Genomic DNA, 18,678 nt, shown 5'->3' on the forward strand with positions numbered 1-18,678 from the left:
ATTTTGTTATAATTTTTATTATAATTGTTATAATATTATAATATTAATACTGCCGATAATTATTACTTTTATTAGTCATTTTAAATTTCTTACGTTCTTGATGTGACAAATATTAGTTCATATGCCGGATACTTCTCGTACTGTGCCGTTACGTAGGTCATCTGTAGAAAATCGCGTATTTATTTTCATCGTCCGTGAAGACAACATTGAACATACCATTTTTGAATCAAAATAAACTGTGTGATTAAGGTACTTAGACGCTTTATTTGATCAACAGAAGGAAAGAGGTAATATTGTTCGCGAGTATTGTGTGAAACCTTTTGTGTAAATTATGAAATGAGATGATACATTTGTAAATTTTAATTTAATTCGAATTATTAAATATCTTTAATGAGCGATTATGTGAGGAAACTTTTTAAATATCGGGTGATCTGTTTAAATTGTAACTTCAAGTGACCGGTGTATTCATCGAGCTTAAGGTTAACTATCGAACCACGAAATAAACATAAACATCGGGAGCTGTTGAAGTGTATTAAGGTTAGCAATGAAAATATAACGCAGTTAGAAAAGTATGTCCCGCGAGTCTTGTAAAGATCGACAGGAGAACGAAATTGAGGTTCTAAAGGTGAGTCCTAAGGCGCCAAAATGTTTCTTTTAGATTTGTAATTCACATGTTTCGAATTTGATATATTTTTTAATATGGTTATAGCGTAGGCATTGAAATATTCTGGATAGCGGTTGTTTTTTTACATGTAAAGAACATCGTGTCTAGTAAGCAAAATTTTCATTATATAATAATTACTATTCTTTATTAAAATTCTTCTAATGATGCTAGTTAAGATATAACTAAGAATAATTTAAAAAATGAATCATTTGATGCAATTATTGAAAATTAGTCACCAATACAAGAATCTAAGAAATCGAAGGTTATGTACATTTAACTTTGGAAATACTTGTTTGTTTTGTATAATACTACGCATAGATTACTAATGTTTTTTTTACTGTTTTTATTAATGAATAAACTCTACCATATCATCTAAACATTGTAACTGAGAATCCAATCCACTGAAAATATTCCTCAATTCACAATGATTGTTAACAGTTGTAGAATTTAATATATCAAATAATTTATTCAATTTATCTATCATCTTATAGCTCCTAAGGCTTCTTCAGGAAGTATACCTAAACTCTAATACATGTACATGCATCTTGCAACTGTGTGGCTCAAAACTTAGAATGCCAACTTAACTTTTATTTTATCAAAATTAGAGGGGAAAATATGGATGTTTAATGTAAGATCAAAATATTTTTTTATCATTAAAGCATATAGCATTCTGTTTCAAATTACATGTAATAGCCTTAATGAGATATCACGTATCAAATAATAGACTGTTAGGTTCTTGGGTTTAATCTGGTTTCCTTCAGTTTTCTAAATGATAATGACTTCAATAAATGACACTCTAGTTATTGCAAGATTATTATTAGCTATTGAAAAGTATTTTGCAAGAAAACAAAATATTTAGTATAGAGAGTGGTTGAGACGGGGATGCTCTTTATATTTTAGCTAGTCCTTGGTTTTTATCGAGTGGTTGGTCAGGAACTATGATTGGGGAACCTGACTATTCCAAGGGCTCATTGATACTTGACTTATTCTTCGACTTATGTGAATAAACAAAGTTATGTCGTAAAATAAACTACAAAACTTCAATTGCTGCCTGAAAACAAATGATTGTATCTTGTCTACAAGAGTACAACCATTTGGCAGCATTGACTTTACTATACTAACTCCCGTCTATCTATACGGGTCATTCCTGCTCAGGCACATCAAATGAATTTTTGTATTTGCTCCAGCCACCTATACAGGTTAAAATAACTGTACAAAGTCTGAGGGACCACTCTTTTGGCCACTTCACTGTAAATTGTAGTAGTAATGAAATAAAAATTAATAACCTAAATGAAGGGTCTGATTTGGGACGTCCAAAGATGAACTTTCTTGCACACGTCCAGATGTCAACGATCGTATTTTTGTGATACTGCATCCTGATGAACAGTATTTTCCATTGTTCCATTAGCATGCGTTTAACACAAAACGCAGTCGCACGCGTTTGTTGCCTATAAGAAATCCCGCCTTAAATACACAGGTTTCGTGAACGCGTAAGGTGACCCTCTACAATGCGGCTGGAAACGCGGCCAACGATGGATTCAAATTACGACACGACGACCAGAATTCAGGAGGGTCATTTTGCCCCTTTGAACTTAATTCGTGCGTAGCGTCCATACTATTGATGATGATTGTCAGATTTATTGAATGTTGAGCGGCTGGCATCGCGACGAAAATATAATTCGTATAGAGTACAACGAGGTCGTCGCGTTCTAACTTAAACCCATCGCTAGTCGACTGCAACGTGTACCCTACACGGTGTAGGGCCTACTTTAAATACACAACTGTTGCTTCACTTTCTCCGCATGCGTGAAAGGGTCAACTCTAGCGACATTATTTGGCGGGAATCTTTTGTTTTCTGTTCTCGCGTATGGTCTGTGATTTGCGTAGCGTGCAGTTAACGTACAATATTAATTAAGTGAGATGTATGTACCTACATCAGTTACTAAATACATGGGTGTGTTTTACTTGTTAAATTATTCAATGAAAATAAAATTTTCAAGTGTAGGCTTGTAGGTATAGGATCACAAATTATATGTATATCGATATTCATTTATTTACGCTACTTACTATGTTAAAATACTTACCTGCTTCTAAGTTAAAGTATTAAATCATCTTAATTAAATTTTTTAATTTCTTATTTTCCGGTACTTCATTTTACAGAGTATTTTTGGAGACGACCTTCATGATTTACGACGTGGGAAAAGTAGGCGAAGATGGCAACCATTAGATATGTCCATTACTTTGATACCTCAAAGAAGCATGTCTGGCCCAGCTGAAGTGTATGCACAGATCGATTTACACGTAATCTGCAGCGATAAGTATCCTGATGAGTAAGTACATTTTTAGTTATTCCATTATACGTTTTTAGTCAGTCCAATGATGATAATTTCTCACTCGTGTCCACATCCTCATGCCTCAATCAACAAATTGGTATTCTTGCTTTTCGTCCCATTTCAGCCTCTAAAATCTCCCATTAAAATTTTATATGCCGGATAATTGAATTATATCTACATATAAACTGATAAAAACGAGGAATATAATCACAGATTTTTGGCCACACGTTATATTTTCGGTAAAGAATTTTTTTCTTGAAAGTGCGTAGGATTTCGAGGATATGTGTACTGACCAAAAATGATTGTAATTGACCCCTGCAACTAACAATAATTTTTTCAGAATGATTAGACATTTTTTTTTTCGCCGAAAAATTTCAGTACCTATTCGAATTTTTTTCTCGAGAATGTGCAAGATTTCGGGGGTATGTCTATTCACCAAATATGATTGTAATTGATCCCCGCAACCGAAAATAATTTTTTCAGAATTAATTAAAAATTTTTTTTTTCGTCGAAAAATTTAGGCACCTACCCTGTCGATTTTTCTTAAAAATTCTTTTTTCATTTTTAGTAATTTTGTTTGACGCCCTACAGAAAAGTTGTCTAATACTTTTTTGTAGGTACCCATGAGCTCTACTTCAGAAAAAAGTTTCATTGAAATATATTCACAATTGTAGGAGTTATGGCTGTTTGAAAATTGGACCATTTTTATGGGGTTTTTCTCATTTTGCGGGCTCAAGGACCAACTTTTCGAATATTTTTGCGATTTGTACATATTCTCCATCAAAATATGCGTAGTTTGCTTTTTTAAACATTAAAATCATCCAATCCGTTCAGAAGTTATGACGTTTTAAAGATTCGTATGAAAATTCGGGCAGACATTTTTGGCCAGAAATTATATTTTCGGTAAGGAATTTTTTTCTCGAAACTGAGTAGGATTTCGGGGGTATGTCTATTCACCAAAAATGATTGTAATTGACCTCCGCAACCGAAAATAATTTTTGCAAAACGATTTGAAATTTTTTTTTTCCGTCGAAAAATTTCACACCTTCTCGAATTTTTTTCTAGAAAGTGGGTAGGATTTCGGGGGTATGTCTATTCACCAAAAATGATTGTAATTGATCCCCGCAACCGAAAATAATTTTTCCAGAATGATTTGAAATTCTTTTTTTTCGAAGAAAAGTGGTCTTCTGTAACTGTTTCTTTCTGAAACAATAATGAGGCACTTTTTTGTCTATTCCATTTACTAGTCGTTTGAGTAGAGATTTTCAGCTTTTGTTGTATTTTTAGATCGCCCAGAATATTTTGCTGTCTTAACACTTGCAATAAAACTGAACTTCTTTATTGTATATGCCACTGAGGACATTGAAACTCTTGTCTTTACAACTATTTATCTTACAAAATAGCTTTCTCTTTAATAAAACTTTTTGAGTTTAATAAAATAGTACAGTAAAATCTATTAGAAAATTTTTTTCCATTACACGCTTCATAAATTCCAGAGTGCCAAGTATAGAACTACAGAAGAGCAGAGGCTTATCCCACCAACAGATTGCAGTATTATATTCTGAATTAATGGAACTCACGATGCGATTACGAGGAGAAGTAATGATTTTTGAATTAACTCAACATATTCAAAAATATCTACATGAGAATAACAAACCAAGCTATAGCAGTTTTTATGAAGAAATGGTTTCGAGGCACCAAGAAAAAATCGAATTTGAGATGTTGGAGAAACGGCTAAAGGAGGATAAAGAAAGACAGGTTAAATAATTTAGCATATTACATGAGCAGTGTTACATCTGAGATAATTAAATAAATGTTAATAGTTTAAAATACAAGTATTAGAGATTTTAGCAAAACTGATCATCATTAAAGAAAGGCATTTATTTAAATTTCTCTACCTGAATACTTGAAAAATATATACATACCTATGGTCGTCAGAATTTCGTCGGTAATAGAAAAAAATTACAGGTATTACAGGATGAAATTCAAAAAAGACAAGAAGCTCTAAAAGCTGAAAATCGTAATCGAAAAGAATTAATTCGTTTGTGTAATGACCGATCAAGTTATCTATCTCAATCAATACCGTCATCTCCTCAAGAGAGATCACGAATTTATTCTCGAAGGAGGTGTGCTAGTAGCTCTGAAAGTTCTGATGGTTTTTTATGCGAGCATAAAGGCACAAAATTGCTACACTTCGATCAAAATAAAGGTGTACAATTTATCATTATCATTTCTTACATTGAATGTTACAATAAAGTTTCGAGAATAATTTTGTTTCCATTCTTAATGCAAACAATATACATGGTTATATCCATCCACTGTGTTGTTTAAACCTACCTCTACGTATAGTCGGTCAAAAAAATATTTCAAAACCAATACAATCTATTGGAAAAATAGTAAGAGACGAATATGACAAAGTTTTGATACGAATGAAGCAGAGCAGCACGCACGTACACACGACAAAAGAACACACAATAGGGAAAGAAAACCAAAAATCTATTAATATAAGCTATGCTTAATATTTTAAGTAAACAAAAAATAAGTAAAATAATATTTTAGATTATGTTTCAGTGTAGTTTTTAAATAATAAATATGCAAAATGATTTCTTTTTTTTTTGTTATACACAATTATTTAAACGATAGAATAAAAAAGCAGTTATAATTTATTTTTTATATATCTTCATGTACATGTTTATCTTTTTGAAGTAGTTTTTAAATAAGTTTACGATTTTGTTCCTGCGTTCTGCGTCTGTTGCCCTCATGATGATTACGAGCCACTATAGATTGTCGAATGCTCCTTTCATGTCTACAAAAAGTGCAACCACGTATTTGTTTCTCGTCGTTTTTACTCCGTTTCTGAGCGCTCGGGGTGTCTTCAGTGGATTTCTGGCTGTTGAAGCTGTATGGACTTGGATGTTCCAGGCCTGTATTAATATACAGGTTGTTCACTCTTTCTACTATTATTCTTTCGAATATCTTACCGGTAGTCGCACGATTTAATCGCTTTTTTTATTTCACTTATGGAATTCACGTTCTCTATGTTGGAGTTTGAATATCTGGTTATATGGTCTCTAATTCTTTGATGTTCTTGCGTCTCTGGGGTCGTTTCTGTTTGGGGTACAACCAGTGATAATACTGTCTAGGAGATCAAGACCAGACTTTATGTTTGGAATGTGTGTCTGTTTATTTTTGTTTCAGAATTACCAGAAAAAGTTTAATCAAAGTCGACGACCTCTCCTTGTTAGTATTGAGGGTGTCCTTTCTACTCAGCTATTGCGGTAAAATAGTTTTTAACTTAAATATCGATTATTGTACTAGAACATCCCTATATTCATCTAATGTGTCACCTTACGATTTTTATGCATTCGAATAAAAAGTATTCTAAAGGGAACGCATTTTCAATTAATTTCTGAAATTCGAGGCAACACAACATGGGTATTAAACCAAATACCAAAACATTAGTTCCAGAATGCATATGTATAGTCGGAAAAGGGATTCCTTTAAAAGCGATGGTTTCGCATCTGTTTCATTCTCAAAATAAAATTTTTTATCGAATTGTTCTCGAAACTTTATTGCCACACTTCGCAAATACGGAAAAATTAATTTATTAAATGACAAAATTTAATAGTATTTTACTTATATTGGAAAAGTACAAGTAGGAGAAATAAAATTCTTGATTTCTTATTAAATTAACATTTAAGCCAAACGCGGCATTGATATACAGAGTGACCCAAAATAAACGGTACAAACAGAGTTAAGGAGATATTACGAAAACATTTTTGTATTTTTCAAATAAATTTTTTACCGCTCTTTCCACTTTTCGATCAAACTTTCTTGTAATCTCTACATCTTTACTATATTGTAAGAATAAATGATTTGATTAAATTTATAATAAATTCTTTCATCCAATCAATATCCAACATATTTTGTTTATTTAATTAATTACACTTATAAAGTGGGCCGATACTTTTGTGTGTTTTGTATAATTGAAAACTTTCTGCCAGAGGTTGCAATCATCTCATTATTAGGATAATTTAACGTCTATTTGATCTCGGTCGAAAAATTTAACAATTCCGTGAGGATATAGCACAATTGAATTTGGGTCTTATATGTATATATGTATACAGACCCTCCTATAACACGGTCAGTTCGTTTCATGTTATATTGAAACCGTATTATAAGATACAAGTCAAAGTCAAAAGCGGAGATGTCGTTCTATAACATAAATTTGCATATATAAAAACAGAAAGTAAATTTATTCCAAGAATTTGTAATAAACATTTGAATTTACTAATTATTGCAATTTTTTTTGCCATATTCTATAAAACATAAATTTTATAAAAGTGTATGCTCAAATTTGCGACTAGCTACACTTGGATGAGATCAAACAGCTGTCGCAAATTCTAATAAAAGTTTGGAACTTAAATTAAATATATGTGAAGGTTTAGTAATATCTCGATCTTTATTTAAGTAATATTTACAGATGAACGACAAGTGTATAGAGGAAAATGTATGGGTCATAGTACTAAAGGGTCAGTTGTATATGCAGGCGTGGATATGACAACTGGTGAATTGTTTGCAATCACTGAATGGACATTTAAAATAAATAACACTGTTGATGAAAATAATACGCAAAATATTACTAAACAAATAGGAAGTCTCGAACAAGAAATAAATCATTTACACAAATTACATCATCCAAACCTTGTGCACTATTTAAATATGAAGTATCTAGAAGATGGGGATGCTGCACTTATTTATGTTCTTCAAGAATTTGTGGTAAGCATGAGTCAAAGCTTACAAAGATACAAAGAATATTGTTTTATATCGCTTGAATCATTATTTAAATTTTATAACATAAAACAAAGTAAAAGTTTATTATCTCGATCCAGTACGGAGCATATTTTTATAACGTTTTATAAATAAAAGTTTATCTTAATGAAAGTTCAGTCGAATAACTTTGTTAAACAACTAAACGATTAATTCGTCGCTTTCATGTAAAAATTTAAAAATTAATGAAAAATATAGAAAGTTATTGAAGTATATAGTGTTACCAAACTAAATTTCTACTTAAAAAGCGGGGAAAAAATTCTAATTATTAACTATTGGATGTCAGATAGGTACTAGCTGCACCTTTTTCCTGATGGAAAATATTCCTGTGGACATTGACCTTCTTCGATATCTGGCAAATGGGATCCTCTTTGCTTTGAGGTTCCTTCATGAGAATAATGTTGTTCATAAAGACCTACGCGACACAAGTATCTACATTGATCGCACGGGAACAGTAAAAGTGTCGGATTATTCACTTAATAAACGTCTATCTGATATTTATCAAACATATACACTAGTCGAGCCTGAACAGGAGTTTCCCAGTATTCAAGGAAGAGGTGGGAAGAAAGCCGACATATACCGTTTTGGTGCTCTTATGTTTTCTTTATTGAACGGAGTTATTGTTTCTGGAGACAAAATCGATCCAACAGCGATAATTCAAGTATGTCTTCTCATATTTTAAATATGTTCACTGTAATGTTTCATTAAAATTGTTTAAATATCATCTGTAAAAACGAGAGTGCTATTTGCAATCATTTCTGAACTATGTTTCCATAATGACATCCATCCTATATATTAAATTTCCTTTCATCTGAAAAGATCACTTTATTACTGCTAAAAATCAAATGTAAAATGCATTTAAAAATATGTTTCAGCCTGATCTCCGGGATTTTTTGCTGAAGTGCCTTACCAATGATGAAAGAAAACGCTGGTCAGCTGAACAATTGTTACAGCACACTTTTATAAAAGCACCTCTAGCTCGTGCTCTGTCACCACCAAAAATACCACGTAGAGACGAAAAGAAAAGTCATGAGCCGGAGGAGACCGATACAGACATTCGGCAATACGTACCGCCTTTAGGTGGCCATTCAAGAATTACAAATGAGTTCGAAGTTCTTGAATGGCTTGGTAAAGGTGCCTTTGGCGATGTCCTTAAAGTGAAAAATAAATTGGATGGTGGGATTTATGCTATTAAAAGAATAGAACTTAACCCGAAGAACAAACAACTCAACAGAAAAATTACCAGAGAGGTCAAATTGTTATCGCGCATGAATCATGAAAATGTAGTGCGGTATTATAATTCCTGGATAGAAAGTGCTACCATAACTGAGGAAATGGGAGAAGAGCATATAACACCCACAGTAAAAAAACGGCAGGATCTGTTTAATGTAATTATTGTACTTATTCATTTTTCTTGCCCTATACTGACAACTTCACTTTTATATTTCTTAATTTCATTGTACTTATTATTTCACTAGTTTCTGTAGTAACTAAAATTAATTTTAACAGTAACGAATCTATCAAACTTCTAATGACGTAGTGATCATGAACTAAGATTGTGATGTGCCGTTCACCGATTACCGGTAGGACAACCTTATTATAGTATTATTGTGTGTAGGTTTCTTTTCCCGGGTGTACCTTAATTATACTTTTATTATAACATCGTTTTGTTTTCTTCATACATGTTTAATTAAAGATTCATACAGTACTGTGATTTTACATTCAATAAACTCGTATCAAACGTTCTTTTTTTTGTCTTATTTAATTAATTGCACATTATTATGCATTCTTTAATTGTTTAGCACTTGATTACGGATGATATTGAAAAATTGACACCTCCATTGCAAGAAGTTGAGTGGAACGTTTCATACAAATCTCGAACTAATACAACCCTTCCACCGGATAGTGATGAGGACAACAGCGATGCATCTAGTGACACCGACAGCGATGAAGATTGTGCGTTTTTGTAAGATATTGACCACTTTTAAAGTTAATTTATATATAAAGTTACGTCACCTTAGAGAAATGTATTTATTTCGTACAAGCGTTTATTTTTAAATTACGCAAACTAACACTAAGTCCATTTTTTTATGAAAATATATATTGGTATTGTAGGATTTAAAGGTTTACTGTTCGGATTTCAAATAAACCCACTCAAATGTTTAGATAGTAAAAAATATTTAAAAATGAAAATTTAACGATATACAGTATAATCTAAAATTGTAAAAATAATTTTTGCAGCAAATAAAAACCTCAAGTGCATTAAAGAATTGTCGCAAATCTGTAATTTATCATTTTTCAGAATGAGGAATCTTTTAACATTTGATTCTTCCGATGGTATAGAGTTTGAAAGGGATTCAAATTGGCAAGAGCCTGAATCAAGCACAAAAGAAGATGACACCGAAGATACGTGTTTGTCAAAGGAAACAACGAGAGAAATTCAATTCATGTACATTCAAATGGAATTCTGTGAAAAGAGTACTCTTCGTACAGCAATTGATGCAGGCCTTTACAATGATCAAGAAAGAGTGTGGAGATTGTTCCGCGAAATTGTTGAAGGTTTAGCGCATATTCATCAACAGGGAATGATACACAGGGACTTAAAACCGGTTAACATATTTTTAGACAGTAATGACCATGTAAAAATTGGAGATTTCGGTCTAGCAACTACAAACATACTTCCATCATTTGTGCAAACTATAGAAACTGATAAAGACTCGCAAGTTTTCGAAAAAGGTAAGTCGCAGCTAAATGCTAAAATATACGTTGATTTGCAACACTTGCACCATCATTACAATAAAACATTGATTGAATGTTTTACTGGCGGGTCCTTAACCGTGAAAATTATTTAATAGTTTAATTTATTCGCATATTAAAGTGCGACAGGACAGCCTAAATGTCCGTCGATTGGCTTTGCCAATCGTAATGACTTTGTGGAGCTATCATTCTTACAAAGCACACTAAACTAGCTAGGTGCTTCAGTCTATTAACTGCTTTCGGTTCCGGCGATTTCCCAAGTAGAACTGTGATACTCGATATTCGATACTCGATACTCGATACTTTTAAGCAACGTGACATTTCGTATTAGGTTGGAAGAAATGGGATAATGAAACCCGATGCAATTAGCTTACTTTGGAAATGATGCAGTGTGTAGTAGATTTCAAAACAGTCATCTATACTCAGTTCCGCATTATACATTTCACAGCAGTATCTCGAATCTTTTTTTATACACTTTTTTGTACAATGACCATGAGTGGCCATTTAAATTTGCGTCCACTAGAGTTAGGAAGGGACATCTTTCTTAGGATATTTCTACCTACTATATGTGACAATCATTGTGTTCTGTTCTTGCAATAGTATTAACAGTCTTAACTGATTCTGTCGTATACTAATTAGAGTTTTGAATAATCTTAAATATTTTTAATAAATCAAAATTACTTTACTAATAATATTGCTTAAAATGTTAATATTTTGTCATGTTTCTAAATTTTGTGTTTATTAACACTTTTATGCATAATATCTGTTTGTGTGGAATGCTTTAGGAATCAGTTTTGGTACAGAGGAGGTGGGTTCTCTAACAGGACAAGTAGGCACAGCACTTTATGTAGCTCCTGAGCTTACAACGAAAGCTGCAAAAGCTATTTACAATCAAAAGGTTGACATTTACAGTCTTGGAATAATATTATTTGAAATGTGTCACAAGCCACTAACAACAGGGATGGAACGAATTAACATTTTACTTAATGTACGATTAAAAGAAATTGTGCTTCCACCAGAAATGCTGCAGGCAAACATGCCATTACAAATTCATATTTTACGGTAAACATTAAATAAACATCTTTAATTTTTATCTGCTATGTATTTAACTTACGGTATCTGTGCTTCTCATACATTATTCATTAAATTAAATTCTCCATTACTAATAAATATTTGACTGTCAATTTAACTAAATCAATCATTAATTTTTATATAGCTTCTTTAAATTTTAATCATATTTTCTTGACATACGATAATCAAAGTTACGTAATATGTAATTATAATTACAAATTTATCGTATAAATTTATCGTTTTGAAGTTAATTATAATAAAAATTAATCTAATAATTACAGGTGGTTATTAAATCATGACCCCAGTCAACGACCTACAGCTCAAGAACTTTTGTCTTCAGAGTACCTACCACCTCCACGACTTGAAGAAACAGAATTGCAAGAAATGATTCGACGCACTCTTTCAAACAATCAAACCAAAGCATATAAATACTTAATTTCTTGTTGTTTTACGCAAGAAGTGACACCTGCAGACGATATTACTTATGATATGAATTTACCTAGTAGAGGGCACATTAATTTTTTGTCTTGGAAGAAATACCAAGAAGTGGTAAAGTACAAAGTGATCGAAGTTTTTCAAAGACACGGTGGTGTTAATCTTGAAACGCCGCTTTTGATGCCGAAGTCACGTCAGTTCTGTAGTTTTTCAGATTCTTATGTAAATTTAATGACTCGCAATGGAAACATTGTTTGTATCCCCCATGATTTACGAGCCCCGTTTGCAAGATACATTGTGTGGAATAATGTCGTGCATATTAGAAGATACGCTATTGAAAGAGTTTTCAGAGAAAAGAAGGTATTTATTGGTTTCTTTTTATATGTATACATAACGACATATCTCCACTCTTCATATATGACTAATTAATATTAAAAATTCACAGGTTCTAGGCTTTCATCCTAGAGAACTTTACGAATGCGCATTCGACATCATAAGCCCTACTGCCAATAATTTTTTGATGGAAGCTGAATTAATATATATTGTCTGGGAAGTAATTAACGAATTACCTCAATTACGAGAACGAAATTTCACTATTCGTCTCAACCATACATCTTTATTAAAAGCTGTGTTAATGTACTGTGGAATTGATCAAGAAAAATATCAAGACATTTATTCAATCCTTCGAGATGCACGTGACGGAAAATTTTCGAGGTTCCAAATTCAAACGCATTTAATAAGTTTATGTTTGACCGACCAAGCTATGGAGACATTATTCAATTTATTTGAGACTGAGAGTTCTGTTGCCAAGATTCAGAGTGTTTTAAAAACAATCACAAGGAGAAAGGGAGATGCTGCTGCGTTAGCTAAAGAAGGCTTAAAAGAAATCGAAATTGTAATGAAGAATATTGAAACGTTAGGTGTGAAGGTAAGTCTGATCTTATATTAGAAATAATACAGATATAAGAGAAATTACACAAATTGAAAATATTTTCAATTACTGACATTTTACATATCCGATATATTGAATATCGATATTTATATACGATATAAAATAATAAAAAACGCGTTTAAAGTTTTACAAAAAAAGTCGATTTTTTCAAACTTCTAGACCAGAGTACTCCTTAAATCTTTAAACTCGTCAATGCTATTTAAAAGTGTTATAAAAATTGTCCCTTTCAGTGGCCAGTAGTTGTGGTACCTCTTCTAGTGCATAATATAAACCAACACAGTGGTACAATTTATCAAATAACTTGTGAAGTGAAACGCCGTAGAAAAAAATGTGGTGAAGAGGTAATTGCAGCTGGAGGTCGTTACGACAAAATGCTGTCGTCTTTCAGAAAGATACTTGAACGTACAGGAATGGCCAACAAAGAAACCAAGCAATACGGCGTTGGTATCAGTATTTCACTAGAAAAACTTGCTTCTGCTGTCTTAGAAACATCAGAATCATTAGAAAATAAATTCGGCATTGATGTTGCCATTTCTTGCTTGGGCAATCCTCATCGCGAAAAAGAGATGATTGATCTTTTGAAAGAATTTTGGAGTTCAGGTTTGAAAGTTACGATCCTGGATTTGGCATCCGTTGAAGAAATTCTCGAACATTGCCGAGAACATTCGATCAATCAAGTTGTCATTTTAAGAGCTGGAGAAAAAGGGAGTGTCAGAATTCAGAGTTGGGAACGCGATAGATTTCAAGAAAAGAAGATAGCTAACCAAGAAGTTGGAGAATTTCTCCAAAGACTTGACAATTCCGTACCAATTTTAAACAGAGCTGAGAGTAAAACAATGACAAACGATAATTTCTTAAGTAACAATAATCCAGTTAACATTAATATTAACTTTATTTTGTCCGAAAGAGACAAACTTTCGGGTAGTTCAAGAAGAAGCTTAAAAAATTCTATGCTTGCACAAATGTCTGCATATTTTCAGAGAATTGCGCATAAAATTCCAATTGAAATTTTTGCAGTCTTCTTAGAAATGAGCGTAATCAGAACGATCATAAGTTTTTTGGATATTGACGAAGAGGATCAAAATTTTCTTAAAAGCATACAGGTCATTATTGACAAGTAAGTACTGATTATTTCCAAATTAGGTATTAGTGAATACATTACAATAATATAACAAATAACATAACACGTGAAATCGAAAACAGAACCTCAAAGTGTGGAATGGTAATAAAGTTTTCGATTTCTTTTTGCTATAAAGAATGTAATTATATGTTTCAATTTCTTGTATAACCTGTCTAAATCTGTTCCTTTTTACAGGCATCCAAGACATAAGAAGTATATAAAGGAAATATGTGACGAAATGCGGGAGACAAGAAGAGAAAAACTTCATCCTGTACTGATACTCTACAGTGTAATCGATAGTCAATACATGTCTCTATTATGAATAGTTCATCTTCCTTAAAAAGTCTATAATGAAATGATGTACAAGAAGTTAAAACAAATATTTAATTTGTAATATAAATAAGTGATTTATAATAAAATAATTTTGTTTTTTACATTGGACAAAATTGGGGAAAATTGTTTAAAGTTAATGTTCAAATAATTTAATTAAAATTTTTTTATTTGCCCAATTTCTTCCTTTTACAAGGTATGCTCATGGTACAAATCAATGACTTTTAAGTCAATCATCCTTAGAAACCGAGAAGAACTTGAAATCTCTATTAACTTTGAAAAGCATCGTTAACAGGCTCATCGTCGTCCTCATCTTCTTCGCCTTCACTTTCAAACGTATTATCCGGAATATCATACAATCTTATCATTGGCTTATTTGGATCTTTCATAATAAGATATTTGCCATCTTTCTGCTTCATACAGATATCAATAATACATCGCAAAATACCCCAAGCATTATCCATATTAAGATTAATTTGCGTTGCAAATTCATTTGGCTTATACTGTTGAGTACCAAGAATAACATGTTTGCTCGAGTCTCTAACCATAGCCCTTGATACATATCCAAACTTCAGTTGATCCGAACCTGCTAGTAACGCTTGAACAGTCCATTTAGCCAATTTGCATGCATTATTACGCAACTCGTTTGCTAATACAGCACCACGTTGTGTATCCAATTTCTGTCTCCATTCAACACCATTGGCTAACTTTGAATCCCATTCGTTCAATGCTTTGATTGTTAAAAATTGCATTTCATTATTAGGTCCTTGCATTACAGCATCATGTTCACACCTTGCAACCAGTACAATGTCATTGTTTAAATCCCATTTTCTGTATCGATACGCGACACTAGCAACATCACCTTCCTCTTCTTCTGATATAAATGGATTTCCCTCCTCAAATTTATATCGCGCTTCATTAGATTTTAATACTTGCTGAGAAAAGTTATGGTTAATAAATGTAGCTTCTAAAGCTAAGTTTCTAGGAGAATTTAAAGAATTTCCGTCATCTTGTGGTGGCTCAACACTGGTTTCATTCACAGTTAGCAAATCAAATTCAGTATTATCTCGTTTGTCAAAGAATAGTTTATCTCCAATTTTCTCAATTACAATATCCCAAGAATAGTTGCTACGAGTACAGCACATAATTGTTGCCAAAATTGCATCTGTGGCATAAACATTTCCCTCTGTCTTTGAAAGTTTACGAATTATCGGGTCATCGGTGGTAGTAACTGTATGGAAGATTCTGTCAATTCTTTGTAGTGGTTTTTCACTCTTAACATTTACTCTATCATAAGTTTTATCGTAATATTCAAGAGAACCACAGCACAAAATATCTTCTCCGTCCTTTACACTAGGTAAAGATAGTTTTGCTAAGCGTGGGAAATCCATTTCTTCGATAGTTACCCAATCAGGTCTCACAGTAACGGATGCATCACGAATTTTAATCGGTGGTTGATTTTTATGATTACGTAAACCTTGCTGTCTACCCCAGCGTTTTGTTTGCCCTTTACGTTCTCTTTCACGGAGTTTCAATTTTCCAAGTTGTTGCATCTGACTCAACGCACCCCGTTGTCCTCCGCGACCACGTAGATTCCTTTGATTATGTCGGAAACGACCACCACGTTGGTAAACTGGTTTCTGTACACGGGTTGTATCAACCAGATGGAATGTTGTTTCATCTTCATCGTGATAGTATGCATATTGACTACCAGAACCAAACTGTGATGTATACTTGTCTAAAAATATTAAAAGTAATAGAATCATACCACTAATGGTTAACGCCCTGTATTTGTAGAGAATAGACTTCATCTTCTATAAGTCAGACTTAGATAAGTACAGTAGTGCCCACATAAGTGACCACGCTCGGGACCGGCCACGGTCATTTATGTGGGCATGGTTACTTCTCAGAATTCAACGGAGATAAGAAAAGAGGATAAGTGCGAGTGAGATACAACAGCTGGCACCCGAAACTATATATACAATGTATCGATAACGACCAGTGTCAAGTGACGAAGCCGCTTGACCTCTAAGAATTGATGCGGATAACCGCGGTCACTTATGTGGGCACTACTGAATGTGCTTCTTTGTGCAAAAAATATAAAACCAACAATACAGAACTTCTGTAACAGAAGTAGAGACCACCTATCATTAACAATGATGAGAAAGTGTACAATATCAAGGACCATGAAATTGTTAATCTCTTGCCTTATATCAAGCCACATTTATGGTACATATTATGAATCAAATATAACAATTAATAGTTGCACCTGTGACACAAATTATAGTCTAAACATAACAAAAATGATTTACATGCATAATAAAATTAATAGCATTTTGTATTATTACTTAATATTTAATGTGTTTAAAAAATATTAATTTCTAAATTTTCTTGTTATAATTTCATTAATTTCCATATAATCAATAAAGGCACACTAAATATTGTTTTAGCATATAAATGATTCAGTGTGAGATGTGCAGTTACAAATTATAAAGTAAAGAGTTAAAACTTTTAACTTAAAAGTATCAGTTAGCTAATTTAATCACCAAATCTTACAGTACTAGAATTTTTCTTATCAGGAATTATTGCACCTATTACCTTTAACACTATGGTGATGGTATCAAAGTATCACAACTAAAAAGATGCTAATGACTATAAAATTTTTGATAAATAGATGTTTAAAAGAGAACTGTTTTATAATTTTGACCTTTACAACGACTACATTTTTTTCTTAATTAATTTATTCATATCTTTAAAAGCAATAGATCTTAAAGTGGTTAAAATAAAAAATATCTTGCATAATTTAATACTTATAAACATTGATCTTATGTGAGAAAGAGATTAAAGTGACATACAAGGTGTTCGGCCACCCCTGGGAAAAAATTTAATGGGGGATTCTAGAGGCCAAAATAAGACGAAAATTAAGAATACCAATTTGTTGATGAAGGCTTCGTTAAAAAGTTATTAACAAATAAATTTAAAAATTTCAAATCGTTCTGGAAAAATTATTTTCGGTTGCGGGGGTCAATTACAATCATTTTTGGTGAATAGACATACCCCCGAAATCTTACGCATTTTCGAGAAAAAAATTCGGTACGGGCGGAACTTTAAACGTTAATAACTTTTTAACGAAGCCTCCATCAACAAATTGGTATTCTAGATTTTCGTCTTATTTTGGTCTCTAGAATCCCCCATTAAAATTTTCCCCAGGGGTGGCTGAACACCCTGTATAAATCACTGTATAAAAATTTTTATTTTAATGGACATTATTCATTTTTATATAAAAAATACTCTGAAAAATTAAAGCTACTAAAAGAAACATTTCCATAATTTCACAATATACTGCACATGTTAATATTGCTTACTAATGTAGACAATAGTCAATACTTATTAATGTAAAATAATCAAATAAATCTTATATCTCAGAGAGTTTACAATTAATTAAATTAGAGAAACAATGTAGACTGATAAAATAAATATTGTAATGCTTGCAATTGGCATATCAAAGAATAACAACTAACACAACAGAAATTAAAATATTTGTGCTATAGAAAAATGTAAAGTTGTAGGTTACGTCGATGTAAAAAGTTATACGTACTTGGAAACTTTTTATCTTGGAAAGTTGGTGTAGTCCAGTCAGATATCTAAGATAGAAAGTAATTAAAAAGACACATAAGACATTTACAAAACGTTTGTAATATGTTTTCAACAAATGTTAATTACACACCTTGCCTAATCTGTCGCCTTTCGAGAATGGTTGATAAGGTATATCCTTGAATTGATCAGGTAATTCACAAGGACCCCATCCATCAGGATTGTGTTGAACTGCAGGTGCTTGGAAATGAGCTACCTCTTCTTCTTTCTGAACAGGGTCGTCCAGAATCACCACGTCGTCCGTCATTCTGTACTTTTACAACATGAAAGAGGGAAGATGTGATTGCACTAACCACTTGCCGGAAGAACCGGCAACGCCATTGCACTAAATTGTACATAAAAACCTAAAGGCTTATTCATACCGTTCACCCATAGTCGACTTCAGTAGATACTAGTCATGTTGAACGAGGAACAATAAAACCGTAAGAGTGATTTACAATTATATATTTTTTAAATAAATTTAAAATGAATGTAAATAAATCAAAACTTTTAACGAATGAATATAACATTAATTGACTATTGCTCTCGCTTA

At 32.4% G+C, this 18,678-nt stretch overlaps 2 protein-coding genes across 4 annotated transcripts; one reads left to right on the forward strand and one right to left on the reverse strand.

Annotated features, from left to right (window-relative positions):
- The first annotated feature begins 88 nt into the window (after positions 1-88).
- Gcn2 (eukaryotic translation initiation factor 2 alpha kinase Gcn2) lies at positions 89-14,627 on the forward strand. 3 transcript variants are annotated; one of them, XM_076777422.1, is made up of 14 exons: positions 89-625; positions 2,825-2,994; positions 4,494-4,755; positions 4,966-5,206; positions 7,481-7,776; positions 8,114-8,488; positions 8,703-9,215; positions 9,630-9,793; positions 10,130-10,563; positions 11,370-11,646; positions 11,937-12,450; positions 12,536-13,018; positions 13,273-14,159; positions 14,358-14,627. In XM_076777422.1, exons 1-14 carry the CDS (start codon positions 572-574, stop codon positions 14,482-14,484), a joined length of 4,797 nt encoding a protein of 1,598 aa, XP_076633537.1. In that variant the 5' UTR covers positions 89-571; the 3' UTR covers positions 14,485-14,627. The 3 variants fall into 3 exon arrangements, with proteins under 3 accessions (XP_076633537.1, XP_076633623.1, XP_076633708.1); XM_076777508.1 differs by having other exon boundaries at positions 89-537; XM_076777593.1 differs by lacking the exons at positions 89-625; positions 4,494-4,755; positions 4,966-5,206 and having other exon boundaries at positions 2,866-2,994.
- A 16-nt stretch (positions 14,628-14,643) lies between these two features.
- Eif3d1 (eukaryotic translation initiation factor 3 subunit d1) lies at positions 14,644-18,485 on the reverse strand. Its single transcript, XM_076777722.1, has 3 exons — positions 18,220-18,485; positions 18,091-18,136; positions 14,644-16,230 (listed from the first exon to the last, which is right to left on the reverse strand). The coding sequence occupies exons 1-3, from the start codon at positions 18,391-18,393 to the stop codon at positions 14,762-14,764; spliced, it is 1,689 nt and encodes a 562-aa protein (XP_076633837.1). The 5' UTR covers positions 18,394-18,485; the 3' UTR covers positions 14,644-14,761.
- Positions 18,486-18,678: the final 193 nt, after the last annotated feature.

The sequence above is a fragment of the Colletes latitarsis genome, chromosome 1 (assembly GCF_051014445.1).
Source record: "Colletes latitarsis isolate SP2378_abdomen chromosome 1, iyColLati1, whole genome shotgun sequence".
NCBI classification, from domain to species: Eukaryota; Metazoa; Arthropoda; class Insecta; order Hymenoptera; family Colletidae; genus Colletes; species Colletes latitarsis.